Here is a 26,459-nt window from a genome sequence, read left to right on the forward strand (position 1 = left end):
GGAGCATACTGTATATGCTTGAAATCTGAAATAAAGATAGAAAATGTTGGAGAAACTCTGCAGGTCTGGCTGCGTAAAGTCACAGACCCATAAAACATGGAAACAGACCCTTTGGTCTAACCAGTCCATGTCAAACATTATCCTAACTAAACTAGTCCCACCAGCCTGAGCATGGTCCATATCGCAAACATTTCTTATTCACGTGTTTATCCAGATGTCATACAAATGTTGTAGCTGTACCTGCATTCACCGCTTGCTCTGAAAGTTCATTCCACACATGAACCACTCTTCGTGTAAAACTATTGACCCTCATGTTGTTTTTAAGTCTTTCCCCTCTCACCTTAAAGGTATGCCCCCTAAACTTGAAATGCCCCAACCTAGGGAAAAGACCTCTGCCAGTTACCTCATCTGTACCTCTCCTGATTTTATAAACCTCTATAAAAGATGTTCATGCTGGATTCAAAACACTAATTTTGTTTCTGTCTCCACAGATGCTGCCAGAACTGCTGTGTTTCTCCAGCCTTCTCGGTTTGCATTTCATTACAAAGTAATATTGACTTGAAAGGGAATAGCAATGGGTAATTTTTGCCCATCGGGTTGGGAGAACCTTGGGGATTGGAGGCACTAGATGTACTATAATTGGCCTCAGTCAGCCAGAGCAGAGATGGGTAGATGAGGATCCAGTGACCCATGCTGGAATATGTGCAGATATCTTCAATCAATCTGTTTAGATGAGGAGGCTGGAGCAGGTAGAACTTGAGCCCCGGCCTCCTGGGCCAGAGGTAGGGGCTGGAATCGATGTAAATTTCAATATACAGGAACATCAGAATTGCCTGAGCTGCTGACATTCCCCATCCAGGCTCTGATTTGGTCAGGTACCAGAGAGATTCTGACACATGCAGAACCAAAATCCGTCAGTAAAGGAAATGTTGTCATGGGTTGACTGGTACCTTGTAGAGCCTGGGACACTCATCGCACACAGTCCAGAACAGGTCGCTAAATCACTCGAATCTGTAAGTGAGCCATAGCCATGGCGCAGTAAATCACCAACTACCTCTGAATTCCCCTTTGGACCAAATATGGTATAATGCTCATTGGGAGCATCAACCTTTGAGCTGAGGGATGGAGGAGCCTCATATTAGATCAGAATATTAAGTGGGTGAGGATGATCTGGGTATGGATTCAGAGTAGGCTGTGTCTCACTGATTGCCTGTATATCTCCCTGCCCAATGCTCAATTCCATCAACTTCACTAAAATGATATATTGTATGTGTGATAGGCTGCTATGCTGCTCCTGCCAGGAAATCTACTGTCCTGCTATCCCATCTTGGTCTGTCTCACAACACTCTCACACACTCACTGGAGCCTGTCTGCATCATTCCGTGTCACCCATCACTCTTCTTCACCTTTCTCAACACAGCAGGTCTCAGTGGATCTCCAGCTCTGATCAAATGCCTGAAATCCTGACATTTACTCTTTCTGGTTGTTACTCTTTCAAAGGTTCGTTTTGCCATTACATACTAATTTGGGAAGCCCGACTGGAAAGAAACCTTGTTTATTAATATTAATACTAAAGACATTGCTCATGGTGTACATAGGCTAGTCCCAGCCTGGAACAGACAGTTCTGCAGATCCAACCCAGGGCTTGCTTAATAAAAAGCTTAGGCAATGAGCTTGAGAGGGCCAAGCCATTGCCTGTTGCCAAGGAAACTCATTCTCTATGAACTAAGGAGATGAGTTAATGATTCCCTATGGACCTTTTTCTTTACATTCATTCGTGGGATGTGGGCGTCACTGCCTGGGCCAGCATTTATTGCCTGTCCCTCATTGCCCCTTGAGAAGGTGGTGATGAGCTGCTTCCTGGAACCACTGCAGCCCACCTGCTGTGGGTTGACCCACAATGCGCTTAGGGAGGGAAGTCCAGCATTTTGACCAAATCAGTGAAGGAACGGAGACATATTTCCAAGGCAGGATGCTGAGTGGCTTGGAGGGGAGCTTGCAAGGGGTGGTGTTCCCATGCGTCTGCTGCCCTGGGCCTCCTAGAATGGAAGTGGTCATGTGTTTGGAAGATGCTACCTAAGGAGCCTTGGTGAACTTCTGTGATGATCATACACACTGCTCTGACTGGGTTTCTGAGGTGGAGGGAGTCCTTTGCCCAGGATGGTGTCAAGCTTCTTGATGGAGCTGCACCCATCCACACAAGTGGGGACTATTCCGTCACACCCCTGACTTGTAATTTGTAGATGGTGGACTGGATTTGGGGAGTCAGGAGGTGAGTTACTCACCTCAGTATTCCCAACCTCTGACTTACTATTGTAGCCAGTGTGTTTATGCAGCGAGTCCAGTTGAGTTTCTGAAGCAGCTGAAGATGGTTGGACCACTCTAAGGACCTCCTGCAGAGATGTTCTGGAGCTGAGATGATTGACCTCCAACAACCACAACCATCTTTATTTGAGCCAGATATGTCTCCAACCAGCAGAGGCTTTGCCTTCTCACACCCATTGATTGAGTTTTGCTGGGGCTCCTTGATGCCACACTCGGTTGAATGCAGGCTAGATGTAAAAGGTTGTCACTCTCGCCTCACCTCTGGAATTCAGCTCCTTTTTATCCATGTGTGAATCAAGGCTGTAATGAGGTCAGGTACTTCTGGCTGAAGATTGCTACGAATGTTTCAGCCTCATCTTTTGCACTTATGTGCTGGGCCCTTCCATCACTGAGGATGGGGATATTTATGGAGCTTCCTCCTCCAGTGAGTTGTTTTATGGTCCACTACTACTTACGACTAGATGTAGCAGGGCTGCAAAGCTTAGATCTGATCTGTTGGTTGTGGAATTGCTTAGCTCTGTCTATCACCTGCTATTTTTGCTGTTCAACATGCAGGTAGTCCTGTTTGGTGGCTTCACCAGGTTGATACCTCATCTTCAAGTGTGCCTGGTGCTGCTCCTGGCATGCTCTCCTGCACTCTCCATTGAGCCAGGGTCAATCCCCTGGCTTGATGGTGATGGTTGAGTGGGGGATGTGCCGGGCCAAGGGGTTACAGGTTGTGCTGGAGTTATCACATCTTACAATCAGTTATTCTATATGGAATTCCTAGAAACAGTATTAACATCCACATTTCAAAAGAGCAGTGTAACAGCTCACAACTTCTACCTTTTCACACATTCCCGCTTGAACCCAATTTGACATTAATACCTTTCTACTCATTGATTCAGTATCCAACATATCTAATCTTTCATATTTGTTTCTTGAGTGTATTATGTCCCGAGCATAGGTACAGCAGCAATTCACAAGTAATATCAATGGTCAGTTGCTTATTAAAAGTACCCGACAGGAAGAAAACCTGAAATACAAAACCAAGATCCTAGCAACATGGAATATCTCAGGCAGCCTCTGCGGAGAAAGGAAGAGTTCGCGTTTCAGGTCATTGATGAACATTGCTCAGCTCTGCTGAAAAGATCTTTGACCTGAAATGTTAACAGCGTTTCTCTCCCCACAGATGCCGCCAGTCCTCTTGAGCAGTTCTCATATTTTAGGTTTTGATTTTGAAAAGAAACGATTTACATCGCAGTTTTCATGAGAACGGGACATCTCAAAGTACATTACAGTCGGTAAAGAAAAGCTGGAGGGAGAGGACTGGTGGGTGTTTAACCTTGGGGGGAGGGGGGGGTCACCATGCCTCAGGTGAGGGGAGGGGTTGAGAAGGTGGGACCTTCATGGTAACCTCAGCTGGTGTGGAAATTGGACCCAAGTTATTGGCACTGACTAAAGACCCAAATGAATTAACCAACACCCTACTTTGTAGTGTGTATATGCCAATCATTGTGCATGTCACCAAACAACAATGTGATAATATCCAGAAAAGCTGTTCTTTAAATAATGTTCGAGGGGCATATGTTGTGGTAACAGCTTCCCATCTTCATTAAAAATAGTGCCTTTGGATCTTTCTGATCCATCCAATCAGGCAGATGCTGACTGGGTTTAACAATTAATCCAAAAGACAGTCTCTCTGATGGTGCAGCACTCCCACAGCACAACACCAAAAGATTAGATCAGATTCCCTACAGTGTGGAAACAGGTCCTTCGGCCCAACAAGCCCACACCGCCCCTTGGAGCATCCCACCCAGGCCCACCCCCCCATAACCCACACACCCCTGAACACTACTGGCAATTTAGCATGGCCGATCCACCCTAACCTGCACATCTTTGGACTGTGGGTGGAAACCGGAGCACCCGGAGGAAACCCACGCAGACACGGAAGAATGTGCAAACTCCACACAGACAGTCGCCCGAGGCCGGAATCGAACCCGGGCCCCTGGCGCTGTGAGGCTGCAGTGCTAACCACTGAGCCACCGTACCACCTTAATGCTGGAGCGAGACATGAGCCCATAATCTTGCGGTTCACGAGAACATCTTCTGCCAACGGAGCCACATGGTCACAGCTGGTATTGCTGCGAAGAGATGGGCAGGATCAGCTACAATGGGGCAGCACGATGATGGATCGAATCACGCTCATCTCTGTGCACGATCGGCTAAGAAAGGCATCAGCTTTGGAAGGTCTTAGGTGCAGAGCAGCTACGCAACATGTTGTAATTTATCACGAGCACCACAGTTCCTGAACAGAAAACCTGGTTAGATGACAAAGAGGTAAATGTTCCCCATATCTCTGCTCGATGAATGGGACCAGGTTTCCGTTTACTAGTTTAAACAATCATACTCCCTATACACAACTTGTGGTTTCAGTTGCAACTTTGAGGAGAGACAGGAATTCATTGGGTGCAAAAGTGCTCGGAACTCCCGCTGCTCTAGCCAGAAATGTGCTATACATGGACACCAACTTCTCATTAATAGCAGCAAGCCATCTTTAACAAAACCCCGAGAGGCTTCAACCATGTAGTAATTGATTAGATGTCCAAAGGTCGATGCCAGGTTTATTCAGCATGGAGACAGAGACTGAATCATCTGGACCTGAACAAATTTGAGGGTGATGCTGCCTCTGGGTCACGCCCTACTCACAACAACCTGATCTTACAGCAGGTAGACAACCGGGTGGGAGATCGGGCACGAGATGATTGCAAAAGAATCACAGAATCATTAGAAAACAGACACTTAACTGCCCTCTGGGCAATTAGAGATGGGGCAATAAATGCTGGCCTAGCCCTCATCTCATGAGTGAACAAAGAACAGCCAGATCAGATTAGGACCAAAATAGTATGATTCAATGCATTCTAGATCCGAAACATTCCCTCCAAGGGGAGGCTCATGCCTCCATTGCAGCTTTTGACAATTACCTTACATCGGTATCTAGATGATCTCAATCCAGCTCTTCACAACAGATTCTCACTGCCTCCAGGCTCCGCGTGATTTTGAACACCTCTATCAAATCTCCTCTTTCTAAGGAAAACAGTCCCAACGATTCCAGTCTATTTGTGTAACTGAACTTCCTCATCTCTGGAACCATTCTCCTGGATCTCGGCAGATTGGGCAGCTCCCTTGCTCCGGTAACGATGAGCTCCCCTCCAAAACAAAAACCATTGCTTCATACATGCACCTCTTCTGCCGTTTTCACAAATGCAGCCTATTCTTGGACAGCCATTTGTTTCTGAGCTTTCTTCATTTGTTCCAGGGTTCCAGCTGATTTATGCTGAGGTCAGTTTCACTTATCAGGAATACACATCAACACTGTGGGAGGGCATGGTACTCATTACTTTCGCCTTGTGTTCACTGGGAAAAGCATGATTTTCGATATTATCATCTGCATTTTTCCACTTTGTTTGCTCTCTTCATGCATACTGTCTTACTGTTCTACAGTTCAGCTGAAATATTAAGCTACTGCAATGTTTTATATCACCAGTTCGATCATTAACAGCCCCTCCTTCAACCCCCTGCTCATCCACTTACAGTGCCAGGTTTGGAATGTATTTCTCTCAGTGAAGTCCCACAAGAATTTATGTTTGTATATTCTTCCTTTGCTTTCAGGTTTGATAAAGTTGCTAATTCATATGGTCCAACCCTGAATCATACTATTTTGGTCCTAATCTGATCTGACTTGTTTTTCATTCGCTCATGAGATGAGGGTTAGGCCAGCACTTATTGCCCCATCCCCAAGTTCCTAGAAGGGCAGTTAAATGCCAACCACATTGCTGTGGGTCTGGAGTCACACGTAGGCCAGACCAGGTAAAGATGGCAGTTTTCTTCCCTGAAGGGCATTAGTGAACCAGATGGGCTTTTCCCAACTATGAATTCAATCTTAACTCCAGACTTGTACTGAATCCAAATTCTATCATCTGCCATGGTAGGATTCGAACCTACATCACCAGAACATTACTCAAGCCTCTGGAGTAACAGTCCAGCAATAATACCACTATGCCATCACCTCGCCCCACTGCCCAATTACCTGCTAGTTACAGGAGCGATGGCTCCCTGACACTACACTGGGCCTGTGCCACATAGTGATATTGCACTGAAACTGCAAAACAGGTATTAATTGTAATTTCTGCTGGTTTTATGGATTATATTCTGTCACCAGGTGGGAAGCAGTTGCCAGTGGGAGCTTTACTAGAGGGAAAGGAATCAGAAAACATAGAGGTTTAGACAGAATAGTTAGGCAAAAGCTATTCCCATTGGTGGAAGACTGAATAGGTGACAGATTTAAGGGAATCAGCAAAAGAAGCAATTGTGAGGTAATGAAAATCCATTTCACATTGCAAACAGTTAACAGCTGGTACGCATGCCTGAGAGTGTGTGGAGATAGGATCGATTGAGGCATCTAAAGGCAACTGCATTATTGTGGAAAACGGAGAATGTGTGAGGGAGGACTGGGGGGGGTGACACGATGTGAATTAACAGGATCAGTACAAGCAGGAAAGACCTCCTTCTGTTCTGTAGCCACTCTGTGATTCCATGAGTCACTTCGACGCATTTCCTCCACGGCCACCCTGATGTTCATCTGCACCAAGCTGGGAAAAATTTCAATTGTAATACTGTGCAGGCTATTCAGCCCCAATTGGGTCAGATTCAGTTTGTGGTTTTCTGCCTGTTAGCCCATGAAACATACCACAAAGACTGGGTTCTTGTTGAGGCAGATATCTTCAAGTTCATTAACAATCCCCCCTATTTACACAACTACCTGAAAACCTGCTAGTTGCAGGAGGCAACAACAATGTCATGCTGAAACTGCATTTCACTCACACGACATTGATAAGCTTTACTGCAGCATCAAAATAAGCCAGGGCACACACACACACATAGCCTGTGCTCAGTGCAAACTGATGCTGTTGTACGTTATGTACCCATAACTGACTGAATAAAGATGCTACTTTGATTACATTACCCAGAGAGAGGAACTGAAGAGTCATAGAGTCATACAGTATGGAAATAAACCCTTAGGTCCAACCAGTCCATGTCAATCATGTTCCAAAACTAAACTAGTCCCACCTGCCTGCGCTTGGTCCATATCCCTCCAAACATTTCTTATTCATGTACTTATCTAAATGTCTTTTACATGTTGTAATTGTACCTGCATCCACCACTTCCTCTGGAAGTTCATTCCACACACAAACTACTGTGTAAATAAAAATTGCCCCGCTTGTTTTCTTTTGAATCTTTCTCCTCTCACTTTAAAATATGTCCCCTTGTTTTGAAATGCCACACCCCTGGGAAAAGACACCTGCAAGTTACCTTATCTGCACCCCTCATGATTGTATAAACCTCTATAAGGTCACCCCTGGGCCTCCTATGCTCCAGTGAAAGAAGTCCCTGCCTATCCAACCTATTTTTATAACCCAATCCTCCATTCCTGGCAACAACCTGGTAAAACTCTTCAGAACCCTCTAACATTTGACAATATCTTTCCTATAACAGGGCGACCAGAACTGGACACTGTACTCCAGAAGAGGCCTCACCAACATCTTGTACAACCTCAACAAAACGACCTAAACTCCCACAGTCAAAGATCTGAGCAATGAAAGCAAGCGTGCTAAATGCCTTTTTAACCACCCTGTCTGCATGTGATACAAACAGAACTGTGTACCTAAACCCCTAGGTTTCTCTGTTCTATAATACTACCCAAAACTCTACTTTTAATTGCATAAGTGTTGCCCTTGTTTGTTTTACCAAAATGCAAAACTTTGCATTTATCAAAATTAAATTCCAAAAGGCGAGATGGACACCTTCATACCAAGATTTCAAATGCTACAATGCCGAAGACAGGTGGGTGGAGTTTAATTTAGATAAATGTGAGATGCTGCATTTTGGAAGGCAAATCAGGGCAGGACTCATACGCTTAACGGTAAGGTCCTGCGGAGTGTTATTAAATGAAGAGACCCTGGAGAGCAGGGTCACAGTTCCTTGAAAGTGGAGTCACAGGTAATTAGAATAATGAAGGCGGCATTTGGTACGCTTGCCTTTATTGGTCAGTGCATTGAGTATAGGAGTTGGGAGCTCATGTTGCGGCTGTACAGGATATTTGTTGGGCCACTTTTGGAATATTGCATGCAATTCTGGTCTCCCCTTTACAGAAAGGATTTTGTGAAACGTTAAAGGGTTCAGAAAAGATTTACAAGGATGTTGCCAGGGTTGGAGGGTTTGAGCTACAGGGAGAGGCTAAATAGGCTGGGGCTATTTTCCCTGGAGTGTCAGAGGCTGAGGGGTGACCTTACAGAGGTTTATAAAATCATGTGGGGCATGGATAGGATAAATAGGCAAGTCTTCACCCTGGAATGGGAAAGTCCAAAACTAGAGGGCAAAGGTTTAAGGTGAAAGGAGAAAGGGACCTAAGGAGCAACTTTTTCACACAGAGGGTGGTGTATGTACGGAATGAGCTCCCAGAGAAAGTGGTGGATCCTGTTAGAATTACAACATTTAAACGGTGTCTGCATGGGTATATGAATAGGCACAATTTAGAGGAATATGGGCCAAACGCTGGCAAACGGGACTAGATTAATTTAGGATATCTGGTTAGCATGGGCAATTGGACAGAAGGGTCTGCTTCCATGCTCTATGACTATATCACAATCAGGTGATCACCAAAGGATATACCTGCCATTTTTGTGCTCTCTGTCCACAGAATATTGAGATCTTCTTAATCTAGTGAATCTGGGGGTGTACCCTTTGTGAAACAGCTGCTCCCAGAGAACCCCAGGATTGTAACAACATTGTGGCAAGCTCAGCTTTCTGAGCCCTTCTTCCCACAACCTTGCACACTCCTGCTTTTCAGATAAACTGTCCGGTTCTTGTTCGAGTGCGTTGGTTGAAGTTGCTTCCAGCACTATCTCTTAGGGAGTGGACCCCAAACAGAACACAGTATGTGGGATTTGCCTGGTGCACTAAACAATGGAAATTGAACTTGCTTCCTTTCCTGCTGCAGCCCCTTGAGATAAAAGCAAATTTGGGCGTTTTTTTTGTCTGTTTTTTGTGTCTACCCAAGAGCTTTAAATGACTTGTCTGCACAGATTCCAGAATTTTATTGTCCCTACAAGTGGCAATGTGTGGCCCACTGTTGCATTTGTAATTGTAAACTGAATGGCAGTTTAGAAATATCGCCTTTCACAACCGCAGTGGCACTTTAGAAACAGGGGACAGAATTATTATTTTTAAAGAATAACAAAGAGCCATGTCCTTGCAATTCCTTCACTGAATTAATTACAGGAAGGGAGGTACCACCACACTAGTGTACAATGCCAGTTGAGGGCTCTCTAATAGCTCAGCCTCTGCATTACAAAAAACACTAAGGCTACCAACCTCACGCTTGTATTTTTATAGCACCATTAATATAGTAACATATCCCATGATGCTCTGTGGAAATGTCAAGCAACATCTGACACTGAGCCACATGAACAGAAATGAAGACAGAGCTGAAGAGAGGTTTTAAGGACGGTCTTAAATGTAAAAAGGCAAGAGAGATTTGGTGGGGAGGGTGGTGGGGATGTCAATGCTCAGGGTCTGAACGCACAATCGTCAATAGTGCATTGATTAAAACTAGGGATGCTCAAGGGGTCAGAATTAGAAGGGCGCTGATGTCTTGAGGAGTTATAGGACCGGAGGAGGTTACAGAGATAAAGAGTTAAAAAGTCGATGGGAAGACAACAGGATGACCAACTGTGTTAAATGCTTTGAGAGAAGCAGAAGCTGTAGGCCCAGCTTCGAAACTGCAGGCAAGCCCCGGGTAGACAGAGGGACCGTTTCAGTGATACCCTCAAGGCCTCACTGGCAAAATGCAGCATTCCCACAGAAGCCTGGGAATCACTGGGGCAAGACCGTCCAAAGTGGAGGAGGAAGCCATTGAGCACATTGCTGTCGGAATAAAATGGAAGCCAGGCACAAACAGCAAAAGGAGCGCACTGCCACATCAATGCTCCATCCAGCCCATTTCCAGGACCACCACCTGCCCCGAGTGTCACAGAGCCTGCAGTAGCTGCTTCGGTCTGTACAGCCACTTACGGACTCATCCTGATAGTGGAAGAGAGTCATCCCTATTCGTGCGGGACTGCTGGCGATAATGATAGAGACTTTAGACAAGGACAAGCAGAGGCAGTTCACTGTTTTCACAGTGGATAGGGTTCCACTTCTAACTTTGACAAAGGCTACTTCAGCACTGTGGCAGGAATGGAAACCCGACTGGAAAATTTAAACGGGGAAAGGACTGGGTATTCTCTAAAGTAAATCAACAGAGTAAATTATCAGCAACTCCTGCTGAATGCAGGTACGCACTTTTAAATTCACAAGCTGTGTTTAAATTCTAAATTGAACACTAAGATAACATTTTGATTTGTCACTTGATGTGAATGTTTGGCGTAAAGAGAGACAGGAACTGAAGCACTCGTCAGGACCAACACATGAATGATCACAACAATTTGTTTACCGTTTATGTAAAAGATTTGGATGAGAATGCAAAAAGCATGGTTAGTAAGTTTGCGGATGACACCAAAATTGATGGCACAGGAGACAGATTTTCTAAGATTACAAAGAGATCTTGATCAAATGGGTCAATGGGCTGAAAAATGGCAGAAAAACCATCAACCTGGTTAAATGTGAGGTATTACATTTTGGTGCAACACACAAGGGTATCGCGCTTATACAATTAATGGTAGGGCCATGGGTAGTGTTGTTGAACAGAGGAACCTAGGGGTGCAGGTACATAATTCCCTAAAGTTTGCATCACATTGTGGTTAAAAAAGCACATGGCATGCTTGTCTTCATTGCTCAGTCCTTTGAGGATAGGAGTTGGGACGTTATGTTGATGTTGTACAGGATATTGGTGAGGCCTGTTCTGGAATACTGTGTCCAGTTCTGGTTGCCCTGTTATGGGAAGGATATTAGGGTTCATAAGAGATTTACCAGTATGTTGCTGGGAATAGATGATTTGAATTATAAGAATAGGCTAGGGCTTTTATCATTGGAGAGTAGGAGGTTGAGAGGCGACTTTATTGGAGTTTATAAAATAATGAGAGGTATAGAGTTGATAGTAGCTGTCTTTTCCCTAAGATGGGGAATCCTAAGAGGAGAAAAATTTAAAAAAGAAAGAATGAGGCAAAATTTTTACACGGAATGGTTCACACGTGGAATGAGCTTCCTGAGGAAGTGGTGGATGAGGGTACAATTACAACATTTAAAAGATATTCGGATGGATAAATGTGCAGGAAAAGTTTGGAGAGATATGGGCCAGGTGCAGGCAGGTGGGACAGGTTTGGTTTGGGATTATGTTCGGCGTGGACTGGCGGGACCGAAGGGTCTGCTTCCACATTGTATGACTCTATGACCATAAGAGAGAAAAAGGGCTGAAAAGACATTCTGCTGACCACTCTATTGAGCTAAATCACTTATGTGCTTCTGTGCCCATGTGATGCCAGGTATATAAGTCACACATTCCAGTGATTAACTAGCAAATCACACAGCACATGCATTTTTTTGTTAACAGTAAGTAGTGCACTAACATTATTCAACTGGCCCATACTTGCAGAAGTCAAGAAACCGACTGTTTTTGATTTGATTCTGATTGTTCAGCAAATGCTGCCCAATCTTGAGTGTGCTAATTGCTACACCGATAACCATTTAAAGATAATCAGGCAAGCTCATAATTTAGCTCACTAACACTTATTAGATCATAAATCCCTATAGAGATTTTTTTTTTAATTCTTGCATGTTTTTCAAATTACCAGAGAGGCTGCAGAGTATTTATTTGCTCTCATAGAATCATAAATTTAGAGAGTCATACAGCGTGGAAACAGACCCTTTGGTCCGCCCTGACCAGACATCCCAATCTGACCTAGTGCCATTTGTCAGAAAGGTTACTCCTCAGGTCCATTTTAAATCGTTCCCCGTCACCGTAAACCAATGCCTTCCTGTTTTGGACGCAAGGAAAAAGACCTTGGCTATTCACCCTATCCATGCCCCTCATGATTTTATAAACGCCTGTAAAGTCACACCTCATTTTCTACAGCTTCAGGGAACAAAGCCCCAGGCTGTTCCGCCTCTCCCTACAGCTCAAACTCTCCAAGCCCACCAGCATCCTTGTAAATCTTTTCTGCACCCTCTCAAATTTAACAACATCCTTCCTATAGAAGGGCAACTGGAATTGCATCTAGTATTTTAAAAGCGACCTCACCAATGTCCTATACAGCCACTGCATAACATCTCAACACCTATAGGCAATGCACTGACCTATGAAGGCAAGGGTGCTAAATGCTTTCTTCACCACCCTGTCTACCTACATCTCTACTTTCAAGGAACTATGCACCTGCACACCCTTAGATCTCTTTGTTCAGAACACTCCACAGGGCCCTACCATTAACTGTTTAAGTCCTACCCTGATTTGCGTTACCAAAATACAACACCTCACTTTTATCGAGACTAAACTCCAACTCCCACTCCTTGGCCCATTGGCCCATCTGATCAAGGAGCCGTGATACTCTGTGATAACCATCTTCGCTGTCTGCAACACCACTTACTTTGCTGTCATCTGCAAGCATACTATCCATGCCTCCCATTTTCACATCAAAATCATTTATATAAATGATGTAAAGCAGTGGGTCTAGCTCTGATCCTTGTGGCACACAGGCCTCCAGTCTTCTACTATCAGCCATAGATAGTAGGAACTGCAGATGCTGGAGTATCTGAGATATAGAAGGTGTGCAGCTGGATGAACACAGCAGGCCAAGCAGCATCAGACAAGCAGGAAGGCTGATGTTTTGTGCCTCGACCCTCCTTCAGAAATTTCTGAAGAAGGGTCTAGGCCTGAAACGTCGGCCTTCCTGCTCCTCTGATGCTGCGTGGCCTGCTGTGCTCATCCAGCTCTACTCCTTGTTACCTCTGCCATCAGCCTCTGTCTTCTACCTTCAAGCTATCCAATCGGCTAGCCCTCCCTGGATCCCATATGATCTAACTTTACTAACCAGTCTCCCATGCGGAACCTAGTAAAACTGGAATCAATGGGAATCATGAGAAAAGTTTCGTGCCTGGTACAAAGTTGTGGCTGTTGGAAATCAGTCATCTCAGCTCCAGGACATCTCTGCAAGAGTTCCTAAGTATAATGTCCTCAGCCCAACCATCTACAGCTGTATATAGTGTCCTCAGCAACACATTTACAGCTGCTTCATCAATGACCATGCCTACATCATAAGGTGGGGACATTCATCGACAATTGCACAACCTCCAGCACCATTTGCAACTCCTCAGATATTTAAACAGTCCATATTCAAATGCAAAAAGATCTGGACAATATCCAGCCTTGGGCTGAGAAGTAACAAGTGATATTCACATCCCAGATGTGTCAGGAAAAGGCCATCTGCAACAAGAAAGAACCTAACCATTGCCCCTTGACATTCAATGGCAATACCCCAATGCCAATCCACCACTATCAACATCCTAGGGATTTCCATTGACCGGAAAATAAACCGGACAGCATGTTTAAATAATGTAGCTACCAAAGCAGGTTAGAGGTTAGGAATCATGGAGCAGCTAATGCACCTCCTGGTTCCCAAAGCCTGTCCACCATTTGCAAGGCACATGTCAGGAGTGTGATGGAATACTCCCCACTTTCCTGGATAAGTGCAGGTCTAACCAGGAGTATATCTCTGTTCCTTCAGTTTAACTGGGTCAAATCCTGGAACACTCTAAAAGCAATGTGGACCTTCCCTCAGGACATGGACAGTACTTTGGAACTACATTGCCATTTACAGTCATACAGATGTACAGCACAGAAAGAGAACTTACAGCCCGACACATCCTCATCAACCAGATATCCTAAATAAATCCAGTCCCATTTGCCAGCATTTGGCCCATATCCCTCTAAACCCTTCCTATTTATATACACAGCCAGATGCCTTTTAAATGGTGCAATTAAACCACGCTCCACTGACTTCCTCTGACAGCCCATTCCATAGGCACACCACCCTCTGTGTGAAAAAGTTCTCTCTCAGGTCCCTTTTCAATCTTTCCCCTCTCACCTTAAACCTATGCCCTCTAGTTTTGGACTCCCCACCCCAGGGAAAAAGACCTTAACTATTCACACCATCCATGCCCCTCACGATTTTATAAACCTCTACAAAGGTCACCCCTCAGCCTCCGACTCTCCAGGGAAAGTAGCCCCAGCCTATTCAGCCACTCCCTATAGCTCAAACCCTCCAACCCTGGCAATGTTATTGTACATCTTTTCCCCAGCCTTTCAAGTTTCACAACATCCTTCCTATAACTAGAATGCCCGAGCCGAACCCAGTATTCTTTCACTGTGGCTTTCCCTGCACCAAATGGATTGCAATCAATTCAAATAGGCAGCTCCCACCATCTTTTTATGTGCAATATATGCTGACCCAGACAGGTTCACCCATGTCCTCCGACTGAATGTAAACAACATATTACTGAAGTTTTTCGTCTTGTTCTCAGGTGGAATCTCAAGAATCTCAAAGAGGAGTAACACTTTATACTCTACGAGAATTTCTCACATCCACTTTCCTGCCCTTTCCTCGTAACTGAACCCCCAACTGAACAAGAATCTCAGTGTCTCAACCTTAAATATATACAAGGACTCTGTCCCCACAGCTCTCTGAGGCAAGGAATTCCGAGGACTCCCAGCCCTTTGAGAGGAAAAAAAATTCCTCCTCCTCCTCAACCTCCCCTCAAGTGTCTCCAATGAAATAATATTTTTCCTTAAATAAGGGGCCCAAAGCTGCTCCAGATGTGGTCTCGCCAGAACCTTGTCCAATTGCAGTAAGACTTCCCAACTCTTTTACTCCAACCCACTTGAAATATGGACCAATATTCCATTAGCCTTGCTAGTTACCTGCTGTACTTGTGTGCTAGCTTTCTGTGTTTCGTAGACAAGTCCCTCCAAGTTCTTCCAGCTTTCTGCATTTCTGTCCCCATTTAAATAGCATTCTGTTCTTTTGTTCTCCCTTCCATAATGAACAACTTCACATTTTTCCACATTATCTTCCATTTACCAACTGTTTGCCCTCTTACATTTAGTCACCCCCACAAGCTTGACAGAGATTTTTACTGATAATGTTCAGGTGAAGTAACTGGGGATGCATTTCGATGTCATGGGCACCACATAAATTCAACTTGTCGTTGTGTCATGCTGCTTGCCTGATACCCAGTTTTGGGGAAGGAAAACTTCCTCCAATTAAATATTGGGAAGAAATCTTTTCTTCCGGCCCCATTGAAATTTGTGCTCAATAATCACTGAGTACAACCCCGCCTCTCCCCAGGGGACTGTCAAGTGTCAGTTCAAATCCCAGCCCAAGACTTGATGGCAAATGAGGAGGTGTTCACAACACTGTTAAATAAAGTGACTTGCAAATCATTCCAACACATACCAATGAAAGGTGGAAAGAGTGAGGGAGATTATGATCAGCACAGAATAGAGAGAAAATTGGAATCTTTATCTTCACTATCCATACCTCTGGTGAACAACACGCATGTAAAAGTGTACTTTGCCACAGCCCATTCTGGACAGCCAGTACAGATCAGATCAGTGTCAACAGAATGCCAACCTTCGAAATCTGCCTCCTTGCCCAAGGTGGAGATCACTATGCTGCAGATCAGACCACCCCTTGTGCACAGAACCCAAGGAGGAGATTTAACGTTCCATTATGCACCACACTCTCTCACTAGCTTAAAGCAGACAGACACCAAAGGGCTGCTGTACAATTGGAAGTGACATTTCTCGTATGGGGCAGCAAACTGAGTCCCTGCCAACCCCCTCAAGTAGATGCAAGATCAACCTTAAAGCCCGAACTCTTTGATCAAGCTTTACAACAATGTGACTAACTCTGCCGTAAGTTGTCCTGTGTCACATTTGGCCTCAAAGATGTTTCAATACATTAAATATAACGTATAAAAGAGTTGCCGTTGCTGTGAAATATTTACAAGATTATTTCAGCAGCTGAATGGGGCAGTTCTCTCTGCGGCCCTAGTTAAAACTGATCTCTCTACATACCTGTAGAAGCAGTTTATCGCATTTCTATTTGTGATACATTGCTGTGCAGAAACCAACTCCTACATTCATTACACTGCAACTGTGAGAACAGTCCAACCAGCCAATACCACTTTACAGTGGACTGAGTTGAGCATGACACAAATGCAGAGCACTTTCATTTCTGTACATGTTTTGCTGAAATTAAGTACGTTTAATGCCAAAGTAAGAAGGAAGTCGGGCTATATGTGTGGGGACAAGGTGGGAGAATTGAGGTCTCAGATCAATGAAGGAAAACAGAGCTGGAGGAAGCACTCATTTCTGGTACGATACCTACAACTGTTGAATAGCCTAGCAGCATGTCCCTTTCTTGGCCAAGTAGACCAGGACGTAATGGTGGAACTGTATTAATCACTGGTTTGGCGACAGCTGGTGTTTCGGGTATAGTTCTGGTCACCATGTCACAAGGAGGACAGAACTGTGCTGTGCAGAGGACAGAGCAGATCTACAAGCTTGTTACCTGAAAATTGCAGCAATGAAGAAAAGTTGGACGCAGCAGAGTTATTTCACCTTTGAGCAGAGCGAGGCTGAGGGATGACTTAACTGAGGTGTTCAAAGTTATGAGGGGCGGAGGTAGAGTCAACAGGAAGGACCTGCTCTTCCTGGGGAAGGGGGGGCACAGATTTAAGGTGATTGATAGAACGATTAGAGGGGGGCTTTTTAGAACATAGAACATAGAACAGTACGGCACAGAACAGGCCCTTCAGCCCACAATGTTGCGCTGGACTTTTACTCTAAACCTTAGGTCTACCTAACCTCCACCCCTACCTTATACTATCATCCATATGCCTATCTAATAGCCGCTTAAATGCCCTTAATGAGGCTGACTCTACTACCCTCTCTGTTTTAAAACTGTATTCACAAGATGTGGACGGTTACACCAATATTTACTGCCCAGAGGGCAGTTCAGAGTCAACCACATTGCTGTGGGTCTGGAGTCACATGGAATTCAAACCAGGTAAGGATGGCAGTTTCCCTTCCCTAAGGGGCATTAGTGAACCAGATGGGTGTTTTATTTCCCTGACAACAGACAATGCATTCAGGGTCATTAACAGACTCTTAATTCTGGATAATAGCTGAATTCAAATTCCACCATCTGCCCCCGTGGGACTCAAACCTGGGTGTGCAGAGCACTGCCTGGGATGCTGGATTAACAATTCAGCAACAATACCACTCGGGCACCAAGGAGAAACATTCTCTACCACAGATTGGTAGAGCTATTAGAGGGGACATGAGGGGTGGGGGCAAGACCAGGCAAGAAGTGCTCACTTGAAAGGAACTTGGGTCTAAATCTGAAGCGTCTGCAAAACTACAGACCACATTAGAAGCAGCAGCTCATTTACCAGATGCCCTAACTTACCTGCAGTTGGTAGCCTGATAACTGAGGCAGCTGGTAGTTGGCAGCTTCGGCACGGCCTGCAGCTTGGCAAAATCAAGGCAGATGGGAGGGAGAGACAGACAGACAGAGAGAGAGAGACAAAGAGTTGGTGAAAGAGAGTTATACAGCCTGCAATCACCTTGAATCTCCAGCTCCTTGCGGCACCAGTTGATGAAGTTGGAGACATTGTCCCGGGCCTGGAAAGTGCCCGGCTGGGCTGAGGTGGTGTAGGTGACCCCGGCCTGGGGCAGCTTGAGCCTGGACAGGAGCTGGGGGTATTCCCGGGAGAAATCCTTCGCCACTCTCGTTACATTGTTAGCGTGAGTGCACAGGAGCCAGCCGGTCTGCAGTGCCTCCAGTAAACCCTGAGCGCTGACCCTCAACCCATAGAGCTCATGCAGCCATTCGGCCAGGTCCTCCTTCATGGCTAGCAGGTACTCCCCGCTGGATTTGAACGGCCGGATGCTTTTGGCGGTGGCCGACTGGATGTTGTGAGCGTTGGCCATTGCCCAAGGTGTTGGGGTATTAGAAGGGGGGGGGTTAGAGGGGTGAAGTTCAGCTCGATTCACAGCCAGACCCCCGCAGGCTCCACATGGTCCCCACTATTTAAAGCGCAGCCCGCGATCCCCCAAACTTTCTGCTGGGGCTCAGGGAGAGGCGCTTGGAAAAGGCAGCTTCACCCTAACAGCCCCCCACCTCCTGCACTCGCTGTTTACAGACATATCTTTGTGTTTCCAACCGAACCCTCTCCCTAGCGACGGAAAAGGTGCCCCTCCCCCTTGTAAAGTTAACTAGCGCTTGCCCGGGGCAGACTGTAACCACACACAGAGAGAGAGGGAGACAGAGAACTCTGCTGTCTTTCTCCTCTACAGATCTTATAAGTCCCTCATACACTCCTCTTCCCTTCCGTGCGTCAATTCCCACGCCACCCCATCAGTTTCTCTCCCTTCCTCCCTCCTGGCCAGTTTCTTTTCCCACTCCAGTGAGTTTCTCTCCCCCTGGCATTGATGAGTTTCCCCTTCTCCCTGTCTGATCAGTTTCCTCCACCTCCATCACACAAAGTCTGGTCAATTTCCGCCCCCTTCCCACTGCTAACATAAGTGTATTCCGGAATACTTCATGGGGGAGGGAGGTTAAAATTGTTTCAGAGATAGTAGGCACTGCAGGTGCTGGAGAATCCGAGATAACAAGGTGTAGAGCTGGATGAACGCAGCAGGTCAAGCAGCATCTTAGGAGCAGGAAGGCTGACGTTTCAGGCCTAGACCCTTCTTCAGAGGGTCCTGGGATAGTGTATATAGACTTTTCTAGGCCCGAAACATCAGCCTTCCCGCTCCTCTGATGCTGCTTGGCCTGCTGTGTTCATCCAGCTCCACTCCTTGTTATCTCATACTTCATGGGGATTTGGTTTATACAGCGTTGTGATGCCAACAGCTTGGGTTCAATTCCCAGCACAGGCTGAGGCCAGCATGAAAGACTCACCTCACCGTCTCCTCCTGCTTGAGGTACGGGTCTCCCTCAGGTTAAACCACCGCTAATCCTCTTTCTCTCCCTGAAGAGAGAGCAGCCCTATGGCCTGGTAAGGCTATGGTGACACAACAACATTCAGGAATTGGATGCAGTTCAGACAGTGTTTAACCTGGAATGGAGCTGTTATCTTGTCAGGACAGGTAGGGTTTGTAGTTGCTGGAGTGACAGACAACTTGACTGAAACAAATAAGATCTGGAGGGATCATAACAGAGCACACATGGAAACAAGGATTCGTCTTGTGGGAGAATCTAAAATTAATGGTCATTGCTTAAACATAAACATCTAAGACAGAGACAAGGCAATTCTGTTTCCTCCCTGAGGTTAGGAGTTGGGAAGTCATGTTGAGGTTTTACAGGACGTTGGTGAGGCCTCTCTCAGAATACTGTGTCCAGTTCTGGTCACCCAGTTATGGGAAGGATATTGATAAGCTGGGGAGAGGTCAGAAAAGATTTCCCGGGATGTTGTAGGGAATGCAGGGTTTGAGTTATAAGGAGAGGCTGGATAGGCTGGGACTGTTTTCACTGGAGTGAAGGAGGTCAAGTGGTGACCTTGCAGAGGCTTATAAATTACTGTGGGTATAGAGAAGGTGAATAGCTGGTGTCTTTTCCCTAGGTGGGGAATTTCAAGACCGGGGGCATATTGGTGAGAAAACCGAACTGCATCCAATGCCTTTACAGCCATGCTTAAGTAACGTATACACTATCCCAGGTGTAGTATCACCTGTATCACTGATGTATGACATCTCTATCCATTCCAACCCTCTCTATATAAAGGATAACATTCTACAATCTTTCCCAGGTACTAACCTTTTTCCGACACACTGCCTGGGGGAAACAGTATTCCTGAATGTTGTTGTGTCACCATAGCCTTACCAGGCCATAGGGCTGCTCTCTCTTCAGAGAGAGAAAGATGACTAGCCGTGGTTTAACCTGAGGGTGGTCAGCAGGAGGAGAGGTTGAGAAGGAGAGTCTTTCATGGTGCTTATATATTCTGTGTCTGACACTACCAACACCTGAAGAAGGAGCAAGACTCTGAAAGCTTGTGTTTTCAAATAAACCTGTTGGACTATAACTTGGTGTAGGTGATTTCTGACTTTGCCCATCCCAGTCCAACACAAGCACCTCCACAGCATGTGTGTGGAATGAACTTCCAGAGGACATAGTGGATATGAGTACAGTTACAATGTTTAAAAGTCATTTGGATAACTTAATGAATAAGAAATATTTGGAAGGATGTGGGCCAAGCACAGGCAGATGGGATTAGTTTAGTTTGGGATTATTTTCGGCATGGACTGGTTGAACTGAAGGGTCGGTTTGTGCGCCGTATGGCTGTGTGACTCGATGTGAGTGTTTTCTTCCACCATCATTTGCGAGAGTTCCAGAGTCCTTGAATATTTGCAGGTCGGAGGTGGACCATGTTTTGATAAGCAAGAAAATTTACATGAGGTTGAAGGGAATGTGAGGTAACTTGATCAGCCATGATCTTACAGTAGGCCCAAGGAATGGAATGGCCTACTCCGGCTCCATCTCATATGTCTGTTTGATTGGTTAATCTATTTATTGTGGTCACATGTACCAAGAAACAGTGAAAAGTGTTGTTTGCGTGCTGTGCAGGCAGATTGTGCCATACAAAGTGACAATAGTGAATAATTTGTAGCAAAAACAGAAATTGCTGGAAAAGATCAGCAGAACTGGCAGCATCCGTGGAGAGTAATTTCAGATCAGTTCTCAGGAAGGGGCACTCGACCTAAAACATTAACCCTGATTTCTCTCACACAGACCGACTGAGTTTTTCCAGCAATTTCTGTTTCTGTTTCTGATTTACAGCATCCGCAGTTCTTCTGGTGAATAATTTGTGTTCTTTCAATGCAGCTGATTGCCTTCGCCGTTCGCAATGCAGTCTGCTCTACAGCCGACCAGACTGCATAGCCACTTTGCAAAACCCCTCGGTTCGGTCTGCACGCCTGAAGCTCAGTCACCCCTCACTGTTATTTAATTCTCTGACCCAATGTGACCTCCCTTGGCCCTTGGTCTCCTATGCTGTTCCAGTGACGCTCACTGCAAACTGCAAGATCAGCAACTCATCTACACAAAAGGCACTTTACAGCCCTCAAGACTCTTTTCTGATGAAGCCCGAAATGTCAGCTTTTGTGCTCCTGAGATGCTGCTTGGCCTGCTGCGTTCATCCAGCTCCACGCTTTGTTGTCTCGGATTCTCCAGCATCTGCAGTTCCCATTATCATGGAGCTCAATAATTTCCAGTTACAGCCTCTGTCCCCCACCCCCCCCCCCCCCCACCAAGTCTTCCGCACAGCTAGTTCAGCTTTTGCCTGATCCTGATCCAGCTTTTAATCATTTATTCATCTGGCTCACAACTTTATTTGGCCTTGCTTCCTCAAAGTGTCATTGTATCTGTCTCCTGCCATTCACCCTGTTACTGAGCTCTTAGAATTTTAGAATCTTTACAGTGTGTAAAGCAGGCCATTTGGCCCATCAAGCCCACACCGGCCCTCTGAAGGCCATCCCACCCAGACACAGCCCCCTCCCCGACCCTTGTAACCCTGCATTTCCCGTGGCTAGCCCACCTAACCCACACCTCCCTGAACACTAAGGGCAATTTAGCACGGCCAATCCACCCTAACCCGCACATCTTTGGAATGTGGGAGGAAATCGGGGCACCCGGAGGAACCCATGAAGACTCGGGGTGAACGTGCAAACTCCACGCAGACAGTCGCTCCGAAGGTGGGATTGAACCCAGGTCCCTGGTGCTGTGAGGCAGCAGTGCCAACTACTGTGCCACCGTGCCACCCCTTAATTTTGATGCAGAGAGGTTCCTCCACCGTGATGGCCCGACGGTCGAGGCCAATGTATATGTTGGTTCATTTCCAAGTCTTCAGAGAGTGTTCCATCTTGAGATGCCTCCTACTGTTCAACCAACAAAGGCAACGCCGACCTCTCCCAGTGCAGCTGCCCAGGCCACCATCCTCCCATTGGCCTCCTTGGGCTGTAGAACCATCCTTATTTCGGCAAGGTGCCTGCAGCTTCAATAACCACTGCCAGTTTCCCAGCATTGGCCCCTTCCACATACCTGATCCCGAATTCAGTCCAATGTCAGGATCAGAACTCTGGAGTTAAAATGTAATCCTCTGACTCTGTCTACAGAGGCTGCCTCACTATCTGAGTAATGCCAGTAGTTTCTGTTTTTACTGCCAACTGATTTCATGAGGTACAGACCGCTGCTGAGTCTTTTCTGCTCCTATGGTCACCCCTATTCTCCACCTTGTCTCCCAATCCTTCTATGCAATTGATAATTGAATGATTGAATCTCTACAGTGTGGAAGCAGGCCATTCGGCCTATTGAGTTCACACTGACCCTCCAAAGAGCACCCCTCCCCAACCTGTAACTTTGAAACCGATGCAGACACGGGGAGAATGTGCAAACTCCACACAGCCAGCAACCTGAGGCTAGAACTGAACCTGGATCCCTAGCACGGGAAAGACAGAATTGGGAACCACTCAGCCACCATGCTAATCAGGAACGGGGTGGGAGGGTGGGCCATTCAATGAGATCACGGCTGATCTGTGTACTGTTTCAAAATGAACAGTGACTCCCTCCAGCCAGGCAATTACAAACCAACACCTTTCATGTCATGTCCATCACCTTCGTGCCCAGCTGCACATTTATTTAAGGACACCATTCAAATGTGCAACGTACATTCCATCCTCTCAATAAATTCTTGCTAGTGCGGACCGAAACATTGGTAAAAGGGAAGTGTGAGTTGAACCTTATCATCTTGCGCTTATCAGTGCAAAGATGGAAGAATCAGACTTGAAAAAAGAGACACTGTTTTACACAGGATGAGAAGAGGGTTTCTTGCCATTTGTTTCTGAGCAACATGGTCACAAGGGATTTCTGTGCATCTCTAGCATCTACTGCTGTAACAGGTTACACAAGGGCATAAACAACAGCTTCAGTGTGTATTGATATGGCACCTATAATGCAGCAGAAAGTCTCACATCGCTTCCCAACAAAATTGAACATATTTAAGGAGATATTTATTATTGTAGCTAAACAGCAAATCAAAGGTGTGGGTTGTATGAAAGAACTTAACATAGAAGAGGGATAAGAGAGATGGGGAGAGGGTTTTGGGAAAAATTCTAGCCTTAGGCCCGAAGCTGCTGAGGTCACTATTAGTGGAGCAATGAAAAACAGGGATGGACTGGAAACCGGAATTGAAGGAGTGTAGGGATCTCAAATGGGTTGGTGGAGGTTGCTGGGTATACCCTGGGTATAGTACTGTGCATGTGCCAAAAGAGCTATGACAGTGATGTTAGATCACATGGAACTGGAGGCCGGGGCTGTGGAGTTCCAGATAAGACGCGATCTCTTTCCATCTTCAGTGCATGCTAATGAAGCCTTTCACTGTTCACTCACAAGAGTGTTGACCTCACCTTGGCACATGGCACATTGGTGACCAGACTCATGAAACCAGAGGTGGAACCTAAAGTGAAGCCCAGGGACTGTATCCATGCATACAACAATGGGGAGGTCATGACCTATCATCACTGGGCTGTTAGCCCTGATAATACTGTGGGGACCCAGGTTCAAATCCTGACACAGCAGGTGGTGGAAGTTGAAGACAACAATTCTCTGGAATTAAGAGTTTAATGATGACCGTGTGTCCATTGTCAGTTCTCCAAAAAAAAACCCATTTGGTTCTCGAGGAAACTGGCATCCTTACCCAGCCTGGCCTTCACTTGTACTCCAGATCCACATCAATGTGGCTCTTCACTGACCTAGGCACTTATGGGCAATAAATGAAACGAGTGATGCCCTCATCTGTGAATGAATAAAAGAAAGGAAAAATGAAAAGGAACTCCAAAGGTAGGGAAAATACACAAAGTAGGTGGCATGGTAGCCCAGTGGTTAGTATTGCTGCCTCACAGCACCAGGGACCTGGGTTTGATACCGGCCTCCGGAGACTGTCTGTGTGCAGTTGCCACATTCTCCCTGTGTCTGCATGGGTTTCCTCCAGGTGCTCTGGTTTCCTCCCACAGTCAAAGGGGTGCAGGTTAGGGTGGATTGGCCGTGCTAAATTGCCCATGATGTTCAGGGACGTGTAGGTTAGGTGCATTAGCTATGGGAAAGACATAATAGGAACTGCAGGTGCTGAAGAATCCAAGATAACAAGGTGTAGGGATGGATGAACACAGCAGGCCAAGCAGCATCAGAGGAGCAGGGAGGCTGACATTTTGGGCTTAGAAAGAAGGGTCTAGACCCGAAACATCAGCCTTCCTGCCCCTCTGATGCTGCTTGGCCTGCTGTGTTCATCCAGATCTGCACCTTGTTATCTTAGCTATGGGTAATGCAGGCTCAGAGGGATGGATCTGGGCGGGATATTCTTCAGAGGGTCAGTGTGGACTTGTTGGGTCAAATGACCTGTTTCCACACTGTGGTATCCTATGTCTATGTCTATGAAGTTCAGTGATGGTGGGGCCTGGGTAGCAATGATCTTTGAGGCATATTCATGCACCAAACAATTAAACAGCGAAGTCCCTGGAGAAGCTGAAGGTAGTACAGAAGTACATAGTAAACGACAGGAAACAGCGAATCGGCTACATTGAGTAACATTGTACGGAAATGAAAGGCTTTGTCAGAGCTGGGAAGAGCTTGAAGGGTCAGAAAATAGTCTCTACACTAAGCTGACAAAAGATCAAGGCATGGTTCAAGCATGGTTCAAGGAGTTTCACAGGTGGAAATGCAACCAAATTTTATAGGGGGCTGTGAATGCAAAACGAGTGAACTGGATAATCTTGGCAAAGAGAACACAAGCTATGGAACCGGTGGGCGCAGGGTGTGAGGATAAACAGGCCCACTGCAAGAATTTGACTCCCCTGATGGTACAAACCTGCAAGATTAACATGTAAAAATAAAAGCAAATGGCAGAATGGAACAGATATATCAATCCTTTCAGATACTTAACAATGGTTGAGGTCATGAATCCTTAGACTGCCTTCCATTAAACTGTGGAAGTCAGATAGAACAAGAATCAGAGTAAGCGGCTAGATCCATCTACATTTCTTTGCAATGGAAAAGGGCTTACAGCGATCTTGTGATTCTCGAGCATTGCAATCCTCGTTAACCAGAGCTAAATGCATTGCTTTAAGCTTTCTTTGGTTTTCAGACATTGAAGACACTCAAGTGCTGACATTGCAAACGGGTGGATCGGAGCCTGCACTTCTGTCAAAAACAGAAGCAAGAAATGGCAGGAAAAGGTAGTGATGGCCAGCAACCCGAGGGAGTTCCTGAAAGTGGTTCATTCTTTCAGAATATAGCTACAGTGAACGAAACCAACAAGCAAGATGTTCACATACTGAATTCTGAAACTCTCTGCAGCTCGGACTGGGATGCAGACAGTATTCCCGAGCACCAAACTGTCTCTTTCAAGGAGTATTAGTCCTTCCTTCAAGGTGAGAAAGAAGATGTAAAATCATCTGCTTGCTGTACAGAACCTGTCCAGGAGATGAAGTAACATCAACCCACAGTCAGAGTGAGTTCAAGAAGTATCTTTGCGAGGAGGAAACCACAGCCACCAATGAGAAGTAAGGAAATAGTTTTACAAATGGAAGCAATTAAAGCTTCGAACCATCCTCTATGAATCGTAATTATCAAGAATTGTGGAATTAGAAAGACATCTTCATTCAAACAAGGGAACGGTCTCAGAACCTCAAAAGAGAATTCAAGATTATTGAAGTTTAAATCAAGGTGAATGACCTTGAGACCATGAGACATAGGAGCAACATTAGGCCATTCGGCCCATTGAATCTGCTCCACCATTTGACCATGGCTGATAAGTTTCTGAACCCCATTCCCCTGCCTTAATCCCCCTACTAATCAAGAGCCTCTGTCTTAAATACACTGAATGAATGGCCTTCACAGTCCTCTGCAGTAATGAGTTCCACAGATTCTCCACCCTCTGTCAGAAGAAATTCCTCTTCATCTCTGTTCTAAAGGGTTGTCCCTTCACTCTGAGACTGTCCCCTCAAGTCCTAGTCTCTCTTACAGCTGGAAATATCTTCCCCACTT

At 45.8% G+C, this 26,459-nt stretch overlaps 1 protein-coding gene across 2 annotated transcripts in view; it reads right to left on the reverse strand.

Annotated features, from left to right (window-relative positions):
* LOC125464659 (GAS2-like protein 2A) overlaps positions 1–18,569 on the reverse strand; it is a 104,784-nt gene extending 86,215 nt beyond the window's left edge. Inside the window, exon 1 of one of the 2 annotated variants that reach the window (XM_048557316.2) lies at positions 17,986–18,569. In XM_048557316.2, the coding sequence (XP_048413273.1) occupies positions 17,986–18,352 (367 nt within the window). In that variant the 5' untranslated portion in view covers positions 18,353–18,569. Of the gene's footprint in view, positions 1–5,288; positions 5,663–17,985 lie in introns of those variants that run through there. The other variant, XM_048557318.2, reaches the window with a different exon arrangement.
* Between the last annotated feature and the right edge of the window lie 7,890 nt (positions 18,570–26,459).

This window comes from Stegostoma tigrinum, chromosome 27 (assembly GCF_030684315.1).
Source record: "Stegostoma tigrinum isolate sSteTig4 chromosome 27, sSteTig4.hap1, whole genome shotgun sequence".
NCBI lineage: Eukaryota > Metazoa > Chordata > Chondrichthyes > Orectolobiformes > Stegostomatidae > Stegostoma > Stegostoma tigrinum.